This window comes from Diachasma alloeum, unplaced genomic scaffold (genome assembly GCF_001412515.2).
Source record: "Diachasma alloeum isolate Michigan unplaced genomic scaffold, Dall2.0 Dall_scaffold_78908, whole genome shotgun sequence".
NCBI lineage: Eukaryota > Metazoa > Arthropoda > Insecta > Hymenoptera > Braconidae > Diachasma > Diachasma alloeum.
Window position 1 is genome coordinate 743,362 of NW_021683643.1, and position 21,773 is coordinate 765,134.

Genomic DNA, 21,773 nt, shown 5'->3' on the forward strand with positions numbered 1-21,773 from the left:
TTTTTCACCGGAGGCCAAAGTGTCGGATCTTGGATTTTTCCGGGGGGAAAGTCGGTCCAAGGGTCACAAGGGTCAAAGTGTCAGATGTTGGATTTTTCGCCAAAATCGAATTTTTTAGCCGGGTGAACGTTGATTCCAACTATTTAAGCGACGGGCTATTCAGAACTATCAGCAAACTGATCAAAAGTCAAAATCGACTCAACCCGGTTTACCGCTTCGCTACTGAAATATTATTTAAAAATATTTTTAAGTGTTCTTCAGCCATTCTTTGTCGACCAATTTCTTCAGTATTAACAGTTAATATCAATTAAAATTCAGTAAAATCCATATTAAATTTCTTTAAAAATAGAATATCGTGAAATAACGAAATTGGAATTGAAACGAAATTCTGTGAAAAAAAAATTATGTGGGTTTTGCCAAATTTCAATGGAGATTAACCGTTAATGATGAAAAAATAGTCGAAAATTTTGAGACACAAATCCACACCTGGAATTCGTGAAGCCGCTCATGCACGGAGAGAAATTTTCTAGAAAAATTCTAGTATGAGTACTGGAAAAAATCACAATTCACCGGCTGTGAAAAGTTCTAGTGCTGTTAAGGTAAAATTTCTTGGTATTTCTGATAGAATTTTTGGGGATTTCTGTGAAATTTTCACAGAAATACGGAGAAAAATTCACGTTTTCCCAATAAAATTTCCAGTGCCGGCACTAGAATTTTTTCCTGGCTCTCACTTTGCGCCTCTTTTACTGTGCTAGCACTAGAATTTTTCTAAAAAATTTCTCTCCGTGTGTGTGAAGATTACTCCTGAATGTGAAAGTGTTATTAAAATACTTTCAGGCTTTATTCCCAGCTTTGATGGGTCATGTTCCTGCAGGCGCATCCACTCGCCAATTCGTTCACTACGCACAACTGATCAAATCCAATGAATTTCGGCAATATGATCATGGGGTCTTCGGTAATAACCGGAAGTATGGGCGGATAACCCCTCCACCATACAATCTTTCAAAAATTACGGTTCCAGTTATCATTCATTATTCCCGCAATGATTGGCTTTCGAGCGTTAAGGTAAGAAATAGATCGTCAGGAAATAGGTTTGCAGTACATACATGTGCAATGTTAATTCTAGGACGTCAGTCGACTCGCGAAGCGATTACCCAATGTCTACGCAAAGTTGGAAGTTCCTAATCCGAAGTTTGGCCATGTGGATTACGTATGGGGCGTCGATGCTTCCCGTTTAATTTACTCTCAATCAATAGCTTTAATGAAGCATTTCATGAATTGAGATTAAGCGATGTCATACACAGCAAAAACTAATGTCTGAATTTCACACACCATTTGTAGACATTTTTCAAACACTAAAAAACGTCTGAATGAAGTAAAAATGTGTCCGAATTTCAGACGAACAAGTGCCCAAACATCTTAATTCATGTCTGCAATTCAGAAAATTTTTTATTTTATTCCATCGTTTTTCAGTGTCTGAAAAATGTCTACAAAAGTTGCACATGATATTGTTAATCTCTTAATCAATTTTTGTACAAGGAAAAATAAAGAAAATTAAAGATGAATGATTTCTTATCTGCTCTGTTTGTTATTCTTTGTTAAGAGAAGCTCAAATCACAATCTGTTGCTATATTTTGAACGACAAATTGTGAACGATATGACGCTGAGAGATTAACATTTCAGATAATCAATCACACATATTGGTGTTGCATTTTTTATCATGAGAATGCAACGAATCCACGTGATGAAAATATTTGGAATGCACTTGGAAAATTCAGTTGCTATGATAACTTGGTCCACTGCATTCCCAGTAATCTTCCGTATAGTTTCTCTCATTCACGATTGCACAATGATTAATCTGCTCGTATAGCGAGTACATCAAATAGTGATAATGAGATTGGGAGCATATTCAATAATAAAAAAAAAATGTGGCCAAGAATCGGAAATGTGTTTCGGTGTTATCACGAATGTGAATGAGGTCCACGCGATCTATGATTGGGTGTTCATCTAATCTAACCTTCAGAGTGCTTCAGATGGATATCGTAGTAATAAACTTTGCTGCAGATATATAAGGAAGAAGTGTAATACAGTGCTAGATCAGTATCGAAACATTTCATGTGACGATGGAACCAGCACTTCCTTTGACGAGAATCTGGCTAATTGCTTTGATATCATTTGGAAATTTGCACGGATTGGGTGCTACGGAGGCTTCCGTCAAGCGCCCTTCTACGGTTGCTCCTTTGTTAATGAATGATACCTCCAAGTATCATGAAGATGCATACCTGAATGCTGTAAGTATCTATTTAACATAATAAAATAATGCTTTTGTTTTTTTTTTCAATAAATCTTCAAGACAAAATTTTTAGATGCGCTCACGCAAAAAAAAATTTTCAGGACAGTGACACTGAATGCGCTTTAGAGCCAAAAAATCATGAAATTTCAGGTTTCACTGAACATTCAGTAAAATTCCTGAATTTTAAGCAGCAGAAAGACGAGAATTCCTTAATTTATTTGAATTTCCAATCTAATATGAATATTCAGTGTCAAATGACATCGATCTTTCCACGAAATTTTGAATTTTCAATGACGAAATTCTTTGAAATTTCAGGGGTATTTAAATTCGATAAAAATTTCCAAAAAGTGTACCGGAAATTTCAGAAGAAAGTTTTTGACAGTGTAGAAGGCATTAATAAATTATGATTGGTTATTATTTACTATACTATACTATATTTTTGTCGTTCCTCACAAAAAAATTCAACAAAAAAACTTCTACAGAAGCAGAATAAGTTGCGTAAAAACATCAAAATATATGAATTTACTCCATAAAATGTTTTCAATTCAGAAAGACGCGCAGGAAATCTGCGAAATTTATTAGCAGGATTTCAACGGGAGTCGAATAAAAATGTCACTTGCCGAATTTTTTTCCTAGCGAGAACTTATATCGAAATATGGATATAGAGGCGAAACTCATAGAGTCACGACTAACGATGGATACATCCTCGAAATGCACCGAATAACAGGTCCAAAATCAAATCCGAAGCCCGAGGGTAAACCGGTAATTTTCCTCATGCACGGGCTGTTGTGTAGCTCAGTTGATTGGCTCATCGCTGGACCTCAGAAAGCACTGGGTAAATATTACCCCGCCCAGAATTCCAGTGCACTTCCCCTTGATTTCCAAATTCTCTTCTTCTAGCTTTCATGCTAGCGAATGCGGGCTACGATGTGTGGCTAGGAAACTCTCGCGGGAATACTTTCTCCCGTGGTCACACAAAATATTCTTCCCTTGATAAACAATATTGGATGTTCAGTTGGCATGAATTCGGGACCGAGGATCTTCCCGCAATGATCGACTATATTATACAAAAAACGGGCAGGGAAAAAATATTCTACGCAGCTCACAGCCAAGGCACTACAGCGTACTTTGTCATGGCGTCCGAAAAGCCGGAGTACAATGATAAAATCATTGTAATGTTCGCTATGGCGCCAGTTGCCTATATTAAGCATATGAAGAGTCCGTTTTTTCAGGTTCTCGCTCGGATAGATAAACTTGTGTCTGTAAGTATCAGTATAGTCATTGTTAAACAACAACTTCACAGCAAAAACGAATGCCTGAATTTCACACACCTTTTGTAGACATTTTTCAGACATTAAAAAATGTATGAATAAAATGAAAATGTGTTTGAATTTCAGACGAAAGGAGCCCAAACACCTTAATTCAGATTTGAAATTCAGACAAATTTTCATTTTATTCAGATGTTTTTTAGTGTCAGAAAGATGTCTACAAAAGGTGTGTGAAATTCAGACATTCGTTTTTGCTGTATAGTTGTTGAAATTCACCAAATCATTTCAGTAGCGAAGCGGTAAAACGGTTTAAATCGATTTTAACTATTGGCCAGTTTTCAATGAATATCTCGAAATCTAAGGTAGATATCGAAATTTTTGTTATAACCTTTCTTATAGCCCTCAATTCGCTCTACAAAAAAGGTCCTTATGAAAATTTCGTTACCTCCCTCAGATTCGGAGATATTTCTCGAAAACTCAACTAAGGGTTAAGTTCACTTGAACCGTTTTACCCCTTCGCTACTGATTTTTTCCGTGTATTAGCGTAAAGCTGTACTTTTTTGTATGTACGCTCAATACATCCTATTTTTTGCAATAGTTCGATGAGTTCGTTTTTTGGGAAGGGGAGGGGGGGGGCGGTAGGGATAATGAGTTTGTTTTTCCGGCGGAGGTGCGTAAACTTTAACCCTTGAGTGGTCGCACAATGAGGAAATCTCGGTTAGTATATTGTGTTAGAAGTGCGTGAGGGAGCACTTTTCTGCCCGCGCACGTAACACATACTATTTTTCATCATTCGGGCCATAAGGGACGTGCAGTGTCTGTGAAACGCCACCTTATGGCCGGAATGACAAAAAATTAATACTTTTCCCACGAGTTGGGACGCTATTTTTGATCGCAATGCGTGGAAAAAGGGATTTTGCACTTCACACACGGCGTGAAAATTATAGTATTATTGTATTCTTATGTATCATTGTTTCCAGGGTGCAATGGCAGTTCTGGGTCGTTATGAATTTAAACCTACAGACGGCTTTATGAAGGAAGTCGGAACAATCGCCTGTCAGGAAGAGATTTGGACTCAAGAAATATGTCTGAATGTGATATTCCTTATCGCTGGATTTGGGAATGACCAAATGAACAGAGTGTGTATAGACTGTTGAAAATTTTGGTCTGAATTTTTCGTGCCAAATTCCGGAAATTTTTATCAAGTTCAAGTTCCACTGAAATTTCAGAAAATCTTGTCATTGAAAAATTACATATTTCATTGATTTTCTGTTCAAATGATCTAGAAATAAGTAAAATACTCGATTTTTCAGTTCAATTATTCTGTAAAAATTCAGAAAAATCAGGAAAATTCAAGGAAAAATTGAAAATTCAATCAAGTTGTGAAATTTCAATTTCACTTCCTCTGGAAACTCATGAATTGCCGTGAATTCTAATTGAAACTTGAAATTGCATAACCATTTTTTCCCTAAATCTGATTCAAAGTCACTCTCATGAGATTTTCTATAATATCTGCCACGAATCGAAGCACATTAATCTCCAGGAGGTAATGATAAAGATCAATTTGCTTTAGATTCGAAAAATATTAATAATTTTGAGCAGGAAATTTGTTTGAAAATTTCGAGGAAACAGTGGCCCTCTGTTACCTCTTAAATAACATAAAATCGTGATTAAAAATTGTTGTTTGCGTTGAATTATGAAACACATCGTGTATCAACTCTTCAGACATTACTGCCGGCAATTTTGGGTCATACGCCTGCAGGTGCCTCCAGTCGTCAATTCATCCACTACAGCCAACTTTTCAAGTCGAATGAATTCCGGCAGTATGACCATGGAGCGTTAAAAAACTACTGGATATACAAGCAGAGAACTCCTCCGGCTTATGATCTCTCAAAAGTTACAATCCCGGTGATCCTTTCTTATGGTCTCAATGATTGGCTTGCGCATCCTAAGGTAGAGAAAGAACTAATCTGAAGTAAAGACGAAGGTTTCTAATATCTAATAGTGATGCCGCGAGACGCGAGAGCAACGAGACGAGGACGAGACAAACGAGACGAGAGACATGACGAGATGAGACAAGAAGATTAATTCGAGACAATGACAGAAACGAGACGAGAACGAGACAAACGAGACGAGAGACATGACGAGATGAGCCGAGAAGAGTAATTCGAGACAATGACAGAAACAAGACGAGACGAGAAACGCCGGTCGAGAACGAGAGAAACGAGAGGTGAGACGAAAGTCGAGAGAGCCGCCCCCTTTCTGCCCCTCTGTGTATTTTTTTTTTCATGCAAATAAAGCGGGACGAGACGAGACGTGACAAGACGAGAGAATCTCTCAGTTCTCCACGAAACGAGAGAAGAAATTGATCTCGTATTTCGATAGGAGACGAGACGAGAGAATGGTTTCCTGACGCCGAAACGAGACGAGAAGATACAGTTTCTCGTCTCATCTCGTCTCGTCTCGTCTCTTCTTGCGGCATCACAGATATCTATTGATCGTTTTAGGATGTGCAGCATCTCGCAGAGAAATTACCGAACGTCTACATCAAGCTGAGAGTGCCTAATGTAAATTTTGGGCATATGGATCATCTGTGGGGCATCGATGCCTCTCGTGCAGTCTATCCACAACTGATAGCAATAATGAAACGTTTCAGGAGTTGAGAATATTAATTATAAATTCGCAGATTTTCAACGTAATTCATGTAACATTTTACAGAAAATGATAATTTTTTTGAATCTACTTTTCTTATGAATAAATGACTAAAACTACTCAACTTTCTGAATCCTTATTTTCTTCCATAACATAATTTGTTGCGATTTTGAAAATATGATTTTAGCATGAAAATTGATTATTTATAAACTATTCATGAAGAAAAGTGTAAATTTCCCTCCACAATTAGAATTTTTTTGAGATTGAAAAAATGTTTCCCAACGGTTCAAAATGGAGATTCAAATTAAGGTGTTTGGAGTTTAAACAATAAAATCATTGCAAAATATGCGGAAACATTCGTGTCTTCAAATGCATTTGGATTAAGTATTGGAACATGAACAATACCCTGAGGTTATTAGCCTTTTTGACTTGACCATCGTAATCGCAATCGGACAACGAAAGCCCCCCTGAAATACCAATGACTCATTGATATCGCAATGAATGTTTCTCTTGCCTTCCGCGGGAAAACCGGAATTGCAAATAAATTAAGCGATAACTGAGTGAATACATTGCTGGATAAAAACTATCAAATAGACACATCTGTTATTCACAGAAAGGCGTTGAAGGACATCTCAACGCGAAAATATTTTATCAGAGTGACTAGAAATTGAAGAGCAATCTCGATTGACTCACATCACGCACATCTCATCAGCGTGCACTTTGGTTCAACGAGTCATATTATCAAAGGGTCAGCGATAAGGTCAGAGGATGTGGACAAAGCGTTTCAGTTGTGAAACAGAGTTAATCGGGAAGGCTATGTCAATATTCTCATGCTGTCAGTGTAGAATCCACTTTATTCGCTGTAAGTTAGGCACCGGATGTTTTTGCGCTTCCGTGTTAGCATGAAAAAGCTGTTGATAACAGTTTTATGGACCAGTGTAGTACTTTCCACTGTTAGTATCGCAAGAAAAATTGATACCTTGAGTGATTACTTTGAAACATCAAGGAATAATTCGGTAAGCACCTGCTTTTCACAGTATTTTAAATGGGAGAAGTGTGTTATCGCATTTATTCTTGCACTGAGAAAAAAATTATTCAATACCGTATTTCTCCAGTCAAGTCATTAACCGGCAATTCTCATTAGGTTTCAATCATGGCAATTGTATTGCTTTAGGAGACGATTGTGGTAGTTATTACCTTAAGTGAATTCTCTCAATATGTATCCACATTCAAAAATTACTCGAAATTCTTCCCTCTACAAAATAAGAAATTTAGGAAAAATGAGTAATCATTGGCGGAATTCATCCAAAGTTATGTGCAACATAGTCATCCTCTAGAGCAACATGCTTGTCATAATTAAAACATAATCAAGCTTGCCTGGGAATGACTCGATTGGAGAAAAACGATTTTGAAAAAATTTTTTTTTCTCATTGTGAGAATTGCTAGATAAGACTAGTATTTTGACATATTTTGATGGGAATCAAAATCGTGCCACAATTGAGTGATGGCTCTTGCAGCTAGGTGAAACGTTTCAGGGGTTTTCAATAGTGATGGAATTAATTGATTAATAGAACGATTTACCTTGAGTAATTACTTCGAAACACCTGGAAATAGGTCGGTAAGCACCTGTTTCTGGCAGTATTTTAAATGAGACCGGTGTGTTATCACATTCATCTGTGGGAATTACAAGATAAGGATAGTATTATGAATCAAAACAATTGGCTTCTTGAGTACGTGCGATATGAATCAAAATCGCACCACCATTCAGTGAGATGACTCTCCAAGATAGGTGAAACGATCCAGGGGTTTCCAATAGTGATGGAATTCATTGATTACTAGAATGATGTATCATTATTGTGACGTAATCTACGTTCATGGGGGGTAATGCGAATCTCGAGGTACAGTCCGCAGGAAAATAGCGATGGTAGTGTTGCAAGAATTTGTTAAGTGCCAAAATCGATACCTTCGGAACTCCTGAAAATAGTTCGGTAAGCACCTGTTTCTCGCAATATTTTAGATGAGAGAAGTGTGTTGTCACATTCATCTGTGGGAATTACAAGATAAGAATTATGAATCAAACCGATTGGCTTCTCGAGGACGTGCGATATGAATCCAAATCGCACCACCATTCAGTGAGATGACTCTCCAAGATAGGTGAAACGATCCAGGGGTTTCCAATAGTGATGAAATTCATTGATTACTAGAATGGTTTATCATTATTGTGACGTAATCTACGTTCATGGGGGGTAATTCCAATTTCCAGGTACAGTCCTCAGAAAAATAGCGATGATAGCGAAAGACAATTCACAGATGTGATCGGTGATGTCACTCGCTGGTGTACTCTCAGTGAAATCAATGAAATCAGTGTAATTACATAACTATTGTAATTATTGGCCATCAGTGTCATCTTCTGTAGTCGCTTCCTTGTAAAGAAACATGTCAAGAAAAATGTTCTCTTTGAAAAGAGTAATGTTCAGCCGTGTTTATGGATTGTTGTGTTCAACAGTTTCAACTGGGAATCCTCCCTGAATATGAAGTACAACGTTATGTGTTTCCCGCGGTGTTACCAGAGTCAGAAGATGACGTTCAGAGTGGTGAAGAGGATGATGGAACGGTCCTCTACAGGATTGTCAGAGGACCAAGGTCTCCTTCTGCTGAAGGCAAGCGTCCCTCGCTGATACAGCATGGAATTTTGTGTGACTCATATTCCTGCACTGCTAACAAGCCGCAAATTGCTGTTGGTAAGTGTCTAATGAAAGCGACTCCAATGTAATGTGTAATGTATTAATTTGTGTTCAGCCTATTTGCTGGTTGATCAGGGTTACGACGTTTGGTTGGGGAGCAGCAACTACAGCATGATGGATAATTCTATATCGTACGGTAGAACTGCATAAAAGAGTAATACTGAATGCTGCTTCACGCAAAAAAAAATATAACTGAATTGAGTATAAAATGTACTTGAATCAAGTATATTTTATACTCAATTGAAATATACTTGAATCAAGTATATTTTATACTCAATTGGGGGATGGATATTTCAATTCGAAGATGATTCTTTTGTATCAGGCCGGGTTGTAGCAAGCCCTATAAGTGTAATATAAGGGTCAGGCACTAAGTGTCAGAATATAAGGGTCAAAAAGTGGAGGTTGAAAAATGAGGGTCAGAATATTAGGGTCAGAATATAGAAGTAAAAAAAGTGGGTGTCAAGCAATGAGGGTCTAAATATAAGTCATATATGCTTGATCACCGTTTGTAGCCCTTAGATGATCCTCATTGCCTGACACCCACTTGTTCTACTTTTATATTCTGACCCTAATTTTTTGATCCTAACATTCTGACCCTCATTCCTTTACCTTTACATTCAGGCCCTCAGTTTTTGACTCTAATACTCCGACCCTCATTTTTTAACCTCCACTTTTTGACCCTTACATTCTGACATTTAGTGCCTGGCCCTTATATTACAGTTGAGAGCGCTTGGTACAACCCGGACTGATATACGAAATAATCATCCTCGAATTGAAACACCCATCCTCCATTTGAGTCTAAAATATACTTGAATCAAGTATATTTTTTCCGTGTTGCAATGTAACTGCTGAGCATTCTTCATTTGCTTCCTGTGAATACTCCATCATTTCAGGAATGAGATGATGGAGAAGGAAAAATTGGAAACCATCGGCCAGTGTATCCTGATGGCAACACAACAACCAGAGTTACTGGTAATGGGTTATATCAATGGTTCCATTCAGTTTTTCGCAATCACTGCGCGTTACAATCATGAGCAATCGAAACTTTCGAAATTGGTGGAGAAAATACCTGGAGTCAAGACGGCGAAGAGATGGTACAATAAACTGTATAACAGGGGCTGGGGTATTTTGTCACGTAAGAGTGATTGACTCATCAACATGAGAAGAAAGATTAGCTGGATTTAAACTTAATTGAAACCATTACTGATTGCAGGGGGTTATGATCGAGTCCAGCAGGGTGTCGAGAGGCTTGGAAAAAAATTGGACTATATATCAGACAATCCATTAGTGAGGAACCTTAAGGTGAATAGATTATTACGAATACAGAGAAAAAAAGTTTTGATTGTTATGGACATGTGGCTGAATTCCAGTGAACCGTCACTGATTTTCAGAAATTTACCTCTATTTCCCATGACATCACTAATTTTCAGAGTAATGTCTCCGATTTTTCGTGACACTAATTTACCCATCTCTAATTTTTAGAATTTTATCACCAGATTTCAAGAATTTCTTGGAACTTAGACATCTTTTTTTTCCTTCAGCAAAAGATTCGTCATTACGGATATGCACTGGGAGAAGACATAAACTTTAAGATCAACTCCATTCTGATCGCAATATTTTCCTCAATTTGATGCCGAAGAGGCTTAAAATATCGAGGCAAATTGGACCATTCTTGTCACAAGGATGGATAATGTTCCTAGTAACTGATGATCAAGATTGCAAAAATTTTGTTAATGAAGTAATTTTTTCCAGTCTCAATTATTGATTAAAACAGACTCTAATGAGTTATTCGCTAAACTATCTATTCTCGTCACAAGAATGGCCCGATTTGCATCAATCATTGAAAAGAATTTTTCAACTCCTAAGGAATCTTTTTTTATCTCCGTGTGAATACGGTGAAAATTATTAATCGTATAATTAACCAAATGAGTGTTTTTGTTGCTTCCAGAATACTGTATTTAATGCTTGGGGAATCGTCGCTACGGTGCGGCCAACCCTGAAAATCCAGGACTTTTCAAAAATGGTTAATCATCCAGATGTATATCTCGATACTGTGAGTATTCGAACGAATACTATAACCCCAGTAGAAATCAAATATCCGAGCGCCGTCGCCCGGACTTTCCAGGGGCGACTCATCTCGTATAGCATACGAGACCAAATGTCCAGGCGCGCGCCCGTCGAATGTCGCCCTGCCGGTCAGAATTTTTACTAGGGAAGACTCCATGAATATTCATGTGGATAATTTCACACCTAATATACAATTCCAGCCGCAATTGATATCGAAGTATGGATACACTGCCGAAACTCACGACATAAAAACCGCGGATGGTTATTTGCTATCACTACATCGAATATCAGGCGGAAAAAAGTATCCATCAAGTCCGGGAAAGCCTGTGGTTTTCCTGCAACATGGAATATTGGCTAGTTCTGCTGTTTGGGTACTTGCAGGTCCAGCCAAGGGACTAGGTAGATCCTCATTACAACACGTACGAAATTTCGTTGAAAAACTTTGCGAATTCACTAAAAAATTCTATTGGATTTGTATTGAACATTCTACTAGTTCATCTCTAATAGAAATGTTCAATGGAAAATATTTTATAGAAAAAATCAATAAAATTCGGTTTTCTTATGCAACTTTATTGTATTGAGATATTTGAGATATTTTAAATAAAGAATTCGTCGTTCCAAATTTTTTAAAGCTTTTTTGTTTGATTTTTTAATGACAAAAGAAGAAAAATAGAGCGGAAAAAATTTAGAAAATTCCTATTGAGGAATTCCTATAGATAATGTCTCTAGTGATGTTTTTTTTAGTGAAAGCTCCAGTGATTTTCCTATGAATAAGTTTCTATTGGATATTTGAAATAAAAAAAAATCACACAGGGAAAACTAATGGAATTTTGAATAGAAATTCAATCGAATTTTTCGTCGAATTCCCTAACTTTTTCTACGAAATTTTCTCGTGCGTGAATTCGAGAGTATCTGATTCCAGATATATTTATGAATCTTTGTAGCCTACATCCTTGCCGACAAGGGATACGACGTATGGATGGGAAATTCCCGTGGTAATACATATTCTCGTGGACACGAACAGCTCTTGACAACATCTTGCAAATACTGGGACTTTTCCTTCCATGAAATGGGAATCTATGATCTGCCGGCCACTATAGATTACATTCTAGCTGAGACGAAACAGCCGAAGATGTACTACTTGGGTCATTCACAAGGGACAACATCATTTTTCGTGATGATGTCAGAAAAGCCAGAGTACAATGATAAAATATTCAAGTTCGCAGCATACGCTCCCATGGTTTACAGTGCGCACGTGAGAAGTCCTTTCATTAAATTTACTGCCCGACTTTCAACGCCTATTTATGTAAGTTGAGTCTCATCATCTGAGACGAAAAAAGTCAATGAACATTAATGATTGATGATCAAGGGATGATCTTCTTTTGGTTGCCTTTAGCGGACTCTGGGATTCTTCCACATTCACGATTTTGCACCGACGAATGCATTACTGACTAAAATTGGAAGACAGTCCTGCGAGGCGCGATCTTTGTACCAAGTCATTTGTAGTAATAGTTTATTCATGATTACTGGATATGACACTGCACAAATTAATCAGGTATATGAAATGAAACATCTTTAACTGTTCATGACTCTAGGATGAGAGGGTGGATTGACCCGACTTTTTATTTGCATTTCCAAGGTATTTCTTTTTAAAAATAAAAAAATTGAATTGTTTAGCTACTCGAAATTCAATTCAAAGGCGATTGGTAAGGTATTAATATCAAGGCACTGTGTTATTTTGATACTTCTAAATTAATTGCTGTCAATAATACTGGACTGCCAATTGAGCATAAACTCAGCAAAAATTTAGTTATTCATGGAAAAAATATACCTGAATTAAATATAAAATATCCCTGATTCAAGTATATTTTATACTCAATTGGGAGATGAGTATTTCAATTCGAAGATGAGCCCTTTGTATCAGGCCAGGTTGTAGCAAGCCCTCTTAAGTGTAATATAAGAGTCAGGCACTAAGTGTCACAATATAAGGGCCAAAAAGTGGAGGTTAAACGATCTGAATACGATTGCGTGAAACACACAGGTGTATAAAAATACAACTGCGTGAAACACACAGGCGTATAAAAATGCAACTGCGTGAAACACACAGCAGTATGAAAATTCGGCTCCGTGAAACAAACAAACTTCACGCATGCGTGGAGTGTATGGAGTGTACGGGAGTGACTCACGCAATGGTGCGAATAGTCACGGCCTTTCTTTTTCCGTGTTCACAATGCCGTTTGGAATTTATATAAGATTTCAAGCTTTAAAATTTCAGTTATTTTCAAACTACTTTACGCTTTCAAATGAGATTCAACTTGTCCAAATCGTATTGTTTGCTCAAAAGACATTGACGATGAGGCATTGTCCGTTTTACCCCACTCACCTCTACATCTCCGTGTATTGACCATAAATTCTCTATAAAAATTTTTCCATTTATGTAACAAAAAATATCATGTTTTCCTTTAATTTATCCAGACACTGGTTCCAATAATCCTGGGTCATTTTCCAGCCGGAAGTTCAGTGAAGCAATTTCTACATTTTGGTCAAGAAGTTAACTCCCGTAAGTTGCTAATAATCATTTAAAGTGATTCATTCTGTAACGTATTGACATGCATTCCGCTTTCAGAAAAATTCCGGAAATTCGATTATAACAATCCCGAAATAAATCAGCAAAAGTACGGACAGTTGGAGCCCCCCGAGTACAAGGTCAATAATACGAGAATTCCAACAGCTCTTTTCTACGCGAATAATGATTTACTCTCTGATAAAAGAGACGTTGAGAAACTGGCAGACGATTTACCGAGTGTGGAAATGGCGTACAGAGTGCCGATGGAGTCTTTCAATCATATTGATTTCATGTTCGCTATTGATGCACCTGCTCTACTGTATGAACCGACTATTCAGTTTTTTAATGCAACATGGACACCTCCAGTTATTTGATGAAGGATTATTTGAATACTGAAATTAGCAAGATAATCTACTTCGCGTTGATCTGAAACCAAATAGTTCTGTATTTATTTATACTAATGAAGAAGTCAAGAATTTATTATTCAATGGCATAACGTTAACTGAAAATTTTGTGATTGTTTTTGGTAATGATATGAATAAAGTGATGAATTCGAATGATAAGTTTTATTGAAGTTGGAGAGTCATGCACCGGTTAATAACCAAAAATATGTCGGTTTTCAGATAAAAACAAGTTCTAATTTTTACGAGCATGTCACTGACTTTTTCTGCACTGAGAGAAAAACGAACAAGTTCTCAAACAAGTCCTGTTTGAGAAAAATAAACAAAATCGTTAGTTGAAAATTACAAAAAAATTGTTTCATTTGAATTTGAAAGTTTCAAACAGAAATAATTGCTCTGCTTTCAACAACGAAATTTTTGGCTCAAGAGGCAGATCATTCATACAAGACGGTGCCTTTTCAGGATACAAATATCTTTTATAGAGGGAAGTTTCGCAATTTAGGCTTTTAAAAAGCGCATTTCACGGACGAAATAAAAAGATAAATTACGCCTAAACAATGCGTATCTTACGTTCATTAAAACATAATTTACGTTTATCAAAACGTAAATTACGTTTATAACAAATAATACGAAAAAAATCATCGTAATTTACGGCAACTTTGAGTGTAAAATACGCTTCAGAAAGCGTAAAAGACGACTTCTTAAACGTGATTTGCGTTTAGTTTTTTCTGTGTGTTGCTATGTATTTCAATGAGATTGCTTCGTTCTTGTAAACACCCTAGTTTTTTATTTAATTATACTTGGAGGTGCAAAAACGCGATCGATCACATTTACGATAGCATTATAAGAGCATGATATATCCCGCAATCATTGTGCATACATAAATGTATATAACAACGATCAAAAATTCATGATAACATCCTAACGCATGCATCCTGATAGTGAATACTTATTGAACGACAATATTATCGTCAGATTAGTAACAGTACGATATAATGTTGAACGTCTTTATTTCGATGACATGAAGCAATAGTCCGAGCCGTCGTAATAGATAAAAGATCGTCGTTCGTTGGAGGGGAGAGGGAATCTTGTCTGCTTGCGTGTTTTGCTGAATAAAAGCGGCCAGTTCATTTCCAACAGATGATTGACTCGAGGTGTTCATCCTTCAGAAACTATTATAAGTCCAACGTCGCTTGAATGGATTGGAACTACCCGTAACCAACAGTGATTATAGTTATTGGAAACTATCAACATGCATTCCATTTGGAGGTGGATATTGGCGTTCTGTTTAAGTGTGTTGATAAATAAATGCAGTACAGCGCGAATTCTCGCAGTGTTTCCATTGGCATCAGCGAGCCACAGTGCTGTACTCCACACTATAACCGTGGAGTTAGCGAAGAGGGGCCATGAACTCGTGGTTTTCGATGCGTATTCAGCCGGAAAGGAGATTGAACAGTTGAGGAATTATCGGGAGTATCAGTTGAAGGAGAACGTTATGTCTTCTGAACAGTTGCGCCAGCTTTTGAAAGGACAGGCGAATGTCCTGCGGTTGCTAATGGATTTGCCGGAAATTTCAGAAGTAAGAAAATAGAAAATGTTGTATAAAAAGATAAAATTCAACTGATTTCTTCTGTAAAAGAATTTGTATTGGGGAGTGCCTATTAAAGAATGTGCAGTAAAGCTGCGGAATTTTTCAATAACACGCACCAAAAATTAACGGAATTTTCCCTTGAAGTTCAATATAAATTCAATAGTGTACTATTGAATTCGCGAGGTTTTTCTATGAAATTCTTTTGTGTGGCTTTTGTGTGACATTGCATTTTCAGATCCATGTGGCATGGCCATGGCATTTATTATATTTTGCAAAATATAAGCTGTAAGTTTTGATTGGCTTGGATAGAGGTCATCGAGCCGAGTATTTTGAAAAAAAAATTGAAATCGGTACAGTAGTTTTCGAGATATTGATGAAAAACGAAATTTAAACAAATTGATATATCTCAGGAACTGCTGGGCCGATTAGGCTGAATCAGCGCGCCAAAATAGAGTTCATTCATAGCTATCAGGAGCCAAAATTTCAGATTTCTATCTACCGATTTCACCGTATTTGTTGAATTTTCGAAAAATTGTTCACCTAAAATCCAAGTTGTCACACACATACATACAGACATGACGTGAAAACACCATTTGTCCACGTTTCATGACATTCTACATCATTTCCGATCGAAATTAGCGAATCGAAAAATTCGTCAAATACTAGGCTTCCATTCGGAAACAAAATGGATTAAATCGGCCCGATTTATAAAAAAAAATCATATACAATATATGTTTTATATCTATTTTTTATATATTCTTTATAATTTTGAAAAATCTATGGAATTAGCCCATATTATATATATTTTAATGGGAGAAGATTGTGGAAATTCAGGAAACTATTGCTCTTAATTTTCAATCTATCCAAAATTTAATTGAGTATGATGATTGATTTTCACAATGGACCTAAGAATGCCAACTGACATTGACATTGCTCAATATAAAAAACTCAATTTTGTTGAATTTCCGAGATGAATAAAAACTTTCAATTCTCAAAATTAAAAACACAAATGCAGATATGACGAAAGTTTCGAATAATTCTAATAAGTTTCGAACATTGAAAATCAGTTCTTATTTTTCGCAAGATAACTTTCATACTCCTCCAGAATTTGTCACGAATATTCAACGAAAATCGGGTACATCTTATTTCAAATTCAATAAAAAAATTCGTGAATTTCATCTGAAAATTTGTAACAGCGTAAGATTTCTCCGTATCGCTCTTTGCAGCTGGCCAAATTTGCATAATGTATAGCCATATTGTGTTTCCTTGTATCTTTAGACTTTGATGAATCGAACATTCTCAAACGAGGACATGGCGAGACTGATTTCACCGAGTCATAAAGGAACCTTTGATCTCATCATGATTGAATGGATATCTTGGGATTCCTTGAACGCTCTCGGTTATCGTTTCAATGCTCCAGTAATTGGCCTCATCACGGTACCCATAACGATGCTTGATTTCACCATGGGCCTCTCCTTCCCCTCAATCGATATTCCACTTTACATGACCGGTGAGACCGGTGAGAAGACCTTCATTGACAGATTAAAGGGTTTTGTCACAGATCTCGCTATAACGTCGTTTCGACACTACACGTTGTATCGACAGCAGAGAATTGTGGAAAAATTCTTCGGTCAGGATTACCCGCACGTGTACGATATGATGAGAAATGTCAGTATGATTTTCACTGATCAGGATCATGTGATGCCACATCCGGCAATTAGTGCTCCCAATATCATCAATATCGGCGGAATCCACGTTTCCAGGGGAACGGATCAGCAGTTGCCGTCCGACGTGAAAGACTTCCTGGATACTGCAGAGAAAGGTTTCGTTTATTTTAGTCTCGGATCGACACTACCGGGACACTATATGCCAGACGAGATTCGACGGATTTTCACTGAAGTATTCGCCGCAATTCCTTATCGCGTAATTTGGAAGTGGGAGGACGATCATCTTCCGGAGAAACCGGATAACGTTTTAATATCTAAGTGGCTGCCCCAGAGAGCTATCCTAGGTGAGCTGATAATTTGATTGAAAAGTTTGATTATTGTTCATGATACGGAAATTAATGGAGGAAACAGGGTTTGAATTCTCTCTAGCCAAAAGTTTGCTAACTCCAGAAATTCGTAGGTTTACTCAAAAATCAAAATTGTTCTCATGACTAAATACGTTATCTCAATCAACACGGTCATAGGTTGTTCCAAGTAAATTATAATTGAAGAGAGCATTTCTTATGTCGAATTGGGATGAATATTGTTACGCGGAAAAATCTTTGAGATTGCAGTAAGATGTCGTTGAGTTGAAAGAAGTTTATATTTCTGGACTAAAAAAATCGCATTAGTTTACAATAACAGAATCACAGATTACGGCAATTCAACACAAACTTGGATATCACAAATTTCGTTCAGTGTGATATGCGGAAAGCTCAATTTAAACATCGGCTTCATTTGACAAAACAACATTCAATTCATTCCTCAATGTCATCTCCCAGGTACGAATTTTTTATCAGTTCATAAAAGGAGAAAATTTCGCGACTGGAGATTACATGAGGTTGAAAAAAAACTTTTACATTTTTTTTGTGGTGAATGCATGTGACTTGCCACCAAGGACGGTTTTATTTGATTCAAGTAAATGAATCTCAAGAAGAAATAATTGATATTCACCGTAAGATCGTATTTATTTGAAATTGGCTCAAGTATATAATTCTTGTTCCAAGAATGAAACATCTTAATAAAATTTCAGGCGGCTTTATCTTCGATACAGCTGTAATTTGTACGTGGATACGTCCACGATCTTTCCTTCTTTCTGGAACTTCGTAGAAACTCCTTGCATTCCCTCGAATTTTCCGAAAACTCCTTGAATTCTCTCCAATTTTCTAGAAACTCCTTGAATTTTTTCGAAATTCCAAGAAACTTCTCGAATTACCTTGAAATGTCTAGAATTTTCTAGAATTCCGATAGATTGCGCTATTCATAAGGACCGTTGCTCAAAATGACCCCCCATATTGAAACCGTAGACGTATTCCACGTCAAAAAAATAATGTTTTCTATCCGTGTATGTAACTAAACATCGGTTGGGTCGCGAGTCCGAGTAAACTAATATATTTAGCGAAACGTTGCATCCTTGATTTCCTGGATTGATTACACTGAGAAAAATAATTTCTGATATCTGAAACATATTTTCTTGAGAGAAGTAAATGATTTTCAATGGCTTAAATCTCAGAATGTGTGCACTTCACGGAACTCGAATAAATTTTCATTTATCACTATCGTTCCGCGTTACGTCGTGAATATTTTACATGTTGCAATATTGGAAGTGCATAACGAAAAAATCATGAAAACAATAAAGACTAGAAGATTAACGATTCTTCTATGCGATGTAAGTTCATTTGCGACAAAATCATACTTGAGTACAAGAATATTTTAAAGCATGAGGCCTTGCTCGGGTCATGTGAGTTCAGATGCCTGAGAGAATTAAGCAATTGAAGAAAATTTACTTGTCTCAAGAAAATATGTTTCAGATATTAGAAAATATTTTTCTCAGTGTACCACCGTTTGGAGGCGAACACAATTATCGATTAACCCTGAAATTTCATCTTGCAGCGCATCCTGCCATCAAAGCCTTCATCTACCAGGGAGGTCTTCAGAGCACAGAGGAAGCTATCGCTGCTGCTGTGCCATTAGTTGCTCTTCCAATATTCGGGGATCAACAGCAGAATGTCAACAAAATGGTCCACATTGGTGGTGCGATCAAGCTTAACATCCACAGTCTCACTACGAGTGATCTGAAGCAGGCCATCACAGAGGTGGCAGAGAATAAAAATTACAAGAAACAAATCATTAAGTTTAGAGATCTGCTGAACGATAGACCCTATGATCCTGTGAATCACACGATGTGGTGGATTGAATACGTCATCAGGCATAAGGGGGCGCATCATTTAAGATTAGTGAGGTCTAGTCTTCTCTGGTATCAGGCACAGAATCTTGATGTTATCGCATTCTGTGCTGTTATTCTATTCATCCTGATGTTTATTATTTATAAGAGTGTTAAATTAACTGTTTGTTATTGTTGCTATAGGCAAAACCAAAGTGTTCAGAAAGTCAAACAGTCGTAGGTGAAACGACTGATAGAAATGTGATGAAGAAAATTGATTTTAGATTTAAAACATGATGCACCTCGCATATGTGGGGTTCAAATACATCAAGTAGATTATAAATCCGTCGTTAAAGTCATTGTTAATTGTTCCCTCTTTTACACTCCTGCCAATCCCTGAATACTGAAAATTCTCTTCCATCAAATTATTCATTCATCCTTTTTCACCTTATTTTCTGTATCGATGGATGAATCAACTATTCAGTTTATCGTCGCAGCATTCATACCTCCAGTTACTTAATGTATATTCATTTAAGAACGGAAATCATCGAGAAAAGCTATTTCCCGCTGATCCGAAGACAAACCAGTTTCGTATTTATGTATATTAATGAAGAAGTCAAGAATTGATTACTCAGTGGCGTAACGTCACCTGAACATTTTGTCATCGTTTTGTTATGATGTAAATAAAATGATGAATTTGAATGATAAGTTCTCCTGACTTGGAAATATTTTTGAGACATATGTTATCAATCAAAAGCACGTCGGTTGTCACAACTGCTGCAACAGATGTACACCTTATGTACATGTTGTCGATCTCCACTGAGCCAGAAAAATCGTGAACAAATATTTTGGTATCAATTACCCTCCTCTTGAGCAAATGATAGCTAATGTCAGTGCGGTCTGCAGTTCCCAACGAAATACATTCGCAATTCAGAATGCCCAATGATGTTTACAGGAATGGCCTTCATGTGCGAAAGAAATATAGCCCGAAATAACCAGAAGCACTCGCGGATTCGTGGAGAATTCAGAAGGTAAACCGATTATTCACTTCAACTTCGGTATGTACATGTAATAGAAACGATACTTTCAGCGCAACAATAAATATCGTCCGGGAAGTGCGATAATAAATATCTTTCGGGAAGAATATATGATTGCAGCTCGAGCCGAAGGCGAGCACAAAAATTTTCTCGCGAATATGAGCCAGAAAATTTTTTTACGCCACTCATGCCTGAAACCGGCTAGATTACACACTCAACGCTTCGCGTCGAGTGTCTAATTCAGCCGGTTTCAGGCTTCGTGACATAAAATTTTGTTCAGTACTTGTTGGGAAATTTCGTCCTTAACGTGTGTGGTTACATCACTCGCCTTCGGCTCATGCTGTAAACCCCACACACGTTAAAGACGATATTGCCCCACATGTACTGAAGTATACTATTTTGACACTGCTGCTACACACGTTCACCTCGTGCCGAAAAGTGCCTTTTCGTTTACTCGTAAAAGAAAAAGGCACAGTTTGGTCGCTCGCTGAACGTAACATCATCACTATCAAAAAATATTGTTCGACATATGTGAGACGGGAATTTTTAACTCGTACACTGATAGAACGGATTAGTTGTTGTTAACGAATGGATTTTGGTTGGAGGTTACGGTCTATTCGGTCTCATCAAATGTTCATTCGTTAATAGTTAACGAATGTATATTTGAGGAGCCTTGTTTGACTTGACTTTCGCCATTCAAGTGAACCATTCGTTAACTATTAACGAATATTCATTTGGTCATATTCAACTCTACCATTCGTTAATAGTTAACGAATCTCGTTTGGAATAAATGAATCATTCTATCAGTGTATGATTGGCAGCCCTCGGCTTCGCCTGGGACCGCAACTTCACACTCGTGAAAATTCTGTATCACACGTATCGAAATATACTATTTCGGTCTTGAGATGAAAAGAGCTATTTCGGCCTTATGACGAAATCCACTATTTTGTGAAGGCTAAGATAGACCATTCATAAAGTCAAAAATTATATCTGCGAATGCAAAAATTACGGTACCCTGTACAGTAAGTCGTTCCGCACATGTAAATTATTTTTTCTGTACTGCTTCTCACGATTCCTCGTCTGAGAATTGGTATTGCATACTTCCCAAACTCGAAAACTTGAAAATCACTACGAAAAATCTTGTCCCAGGCTGTTGCGATGGGATTTTTTTACTCATGTGGTTGGCATGGGAACCGACGAGAGTGAAAATTTACTGTTCAGTGTTTAGTAGAGAAAATCGTTCTCCATTACAGAAAAATTCCTAGACATTGAGTAGTCATTTGC

General features: G+C 37.1%; 4 protein-coding genes across 4 annotated transcripts in view; all 4 read left to right on the forward strand.

The window, feature by feature from the left end:
* The window catches only part of LOC107047691 (lipase 3), a 6,730-nt gene extending 5,413 nt beyond the window's left edge, over positions 1-1,317 (forward strand). Inside the window, exons 5-6 of the mRNA XM_015270491.1 lie at positions 838-1,065; positions 1,127-1,317. Of these exons, the coding sequence (XP_015125977.1) occupies positions 838-1,065; positions 1,127-1,282 (384 nt within the window). The 3' untranslated portion in view covers positions 1,283-1,317. The remainder of the gene's footprint in view (positions 1-837; positions 1,066-1,126) is intronic.
* A 628-nt stretch (positions 1,318-1,945) lies between these two features.
* Positions 1,946-6,337, forward strand: LOC107047692 (lipase 3). The gene is made up of 7 exons (XM_015270492.1): positions 1,946-1,969; positions 2,097-2,291; positions 2,930-3,128; positions 3,194-3,555; positions 4,542-4,700; positions 5,287-5,514; positions 6,069-6,337. The coding sequence occupies exons 1-7, from the start codon at positions 1,946-1,948 to the stop codon at positions 6,222-6,224; spliced, it is 1,323 nt and encodes a 440-aa protein (XP_015125978.1). The 3' UTR covers positions 6,225-6,337.
* Positions 6,338-7,060: 723 nt separating this feature from the next.
* Positions 7,061-14,147, forward strand: LOC107047726 (lipase 3). Its single transcript, XM_015270536.1, has 11 exons — positions 7,061-7,229; positions 8,720-8,954; positions 9,013-9,088; positions 9,851-10,092; positions 10,171-10,259; positions 10,906-11,010; positions 11,225-11,423; positions 11,969-12,330; positions 12,421-12,579; positions 13,500-13,584; positions 13,651-14,147. Exons 1-11 carry the CDS (start codon positions 7,092-7,094, stop codon positions 13,962-13,964), a joined length of 2,004 nt encoding a protein of 667 aa, XP_015126022.1. The 5' UTR covers positions 7,061-7,091; the 3' UTR covers positions 13,965-14,147.
* Positions 14,148-15,140: 993 nt separating this feature from the next.
* Positions 15,141-19,795, forward strand: LOC107047835 (UDP-glucuronosyltransferase). The gene is made up of 3 exons (XM_015270691.1): positions 15,141-15,570; positions 16,861-17,593; positions 19,182-19,795. Exons 1-3 carry the CDS (start codon positions 15,244-15,246, stop codon positions 19,691-19,693), a joined length of 1,572 nt encoding a protein of 523 aa, XP_015126177.1. The 5' UTR covers positions 15,141-15,243; the 3' UTR covers positions 19,694-19,795.
* The last annotated feature ends 1,978 nt before the right edge of the window (positions 19,796-21,773 follow it).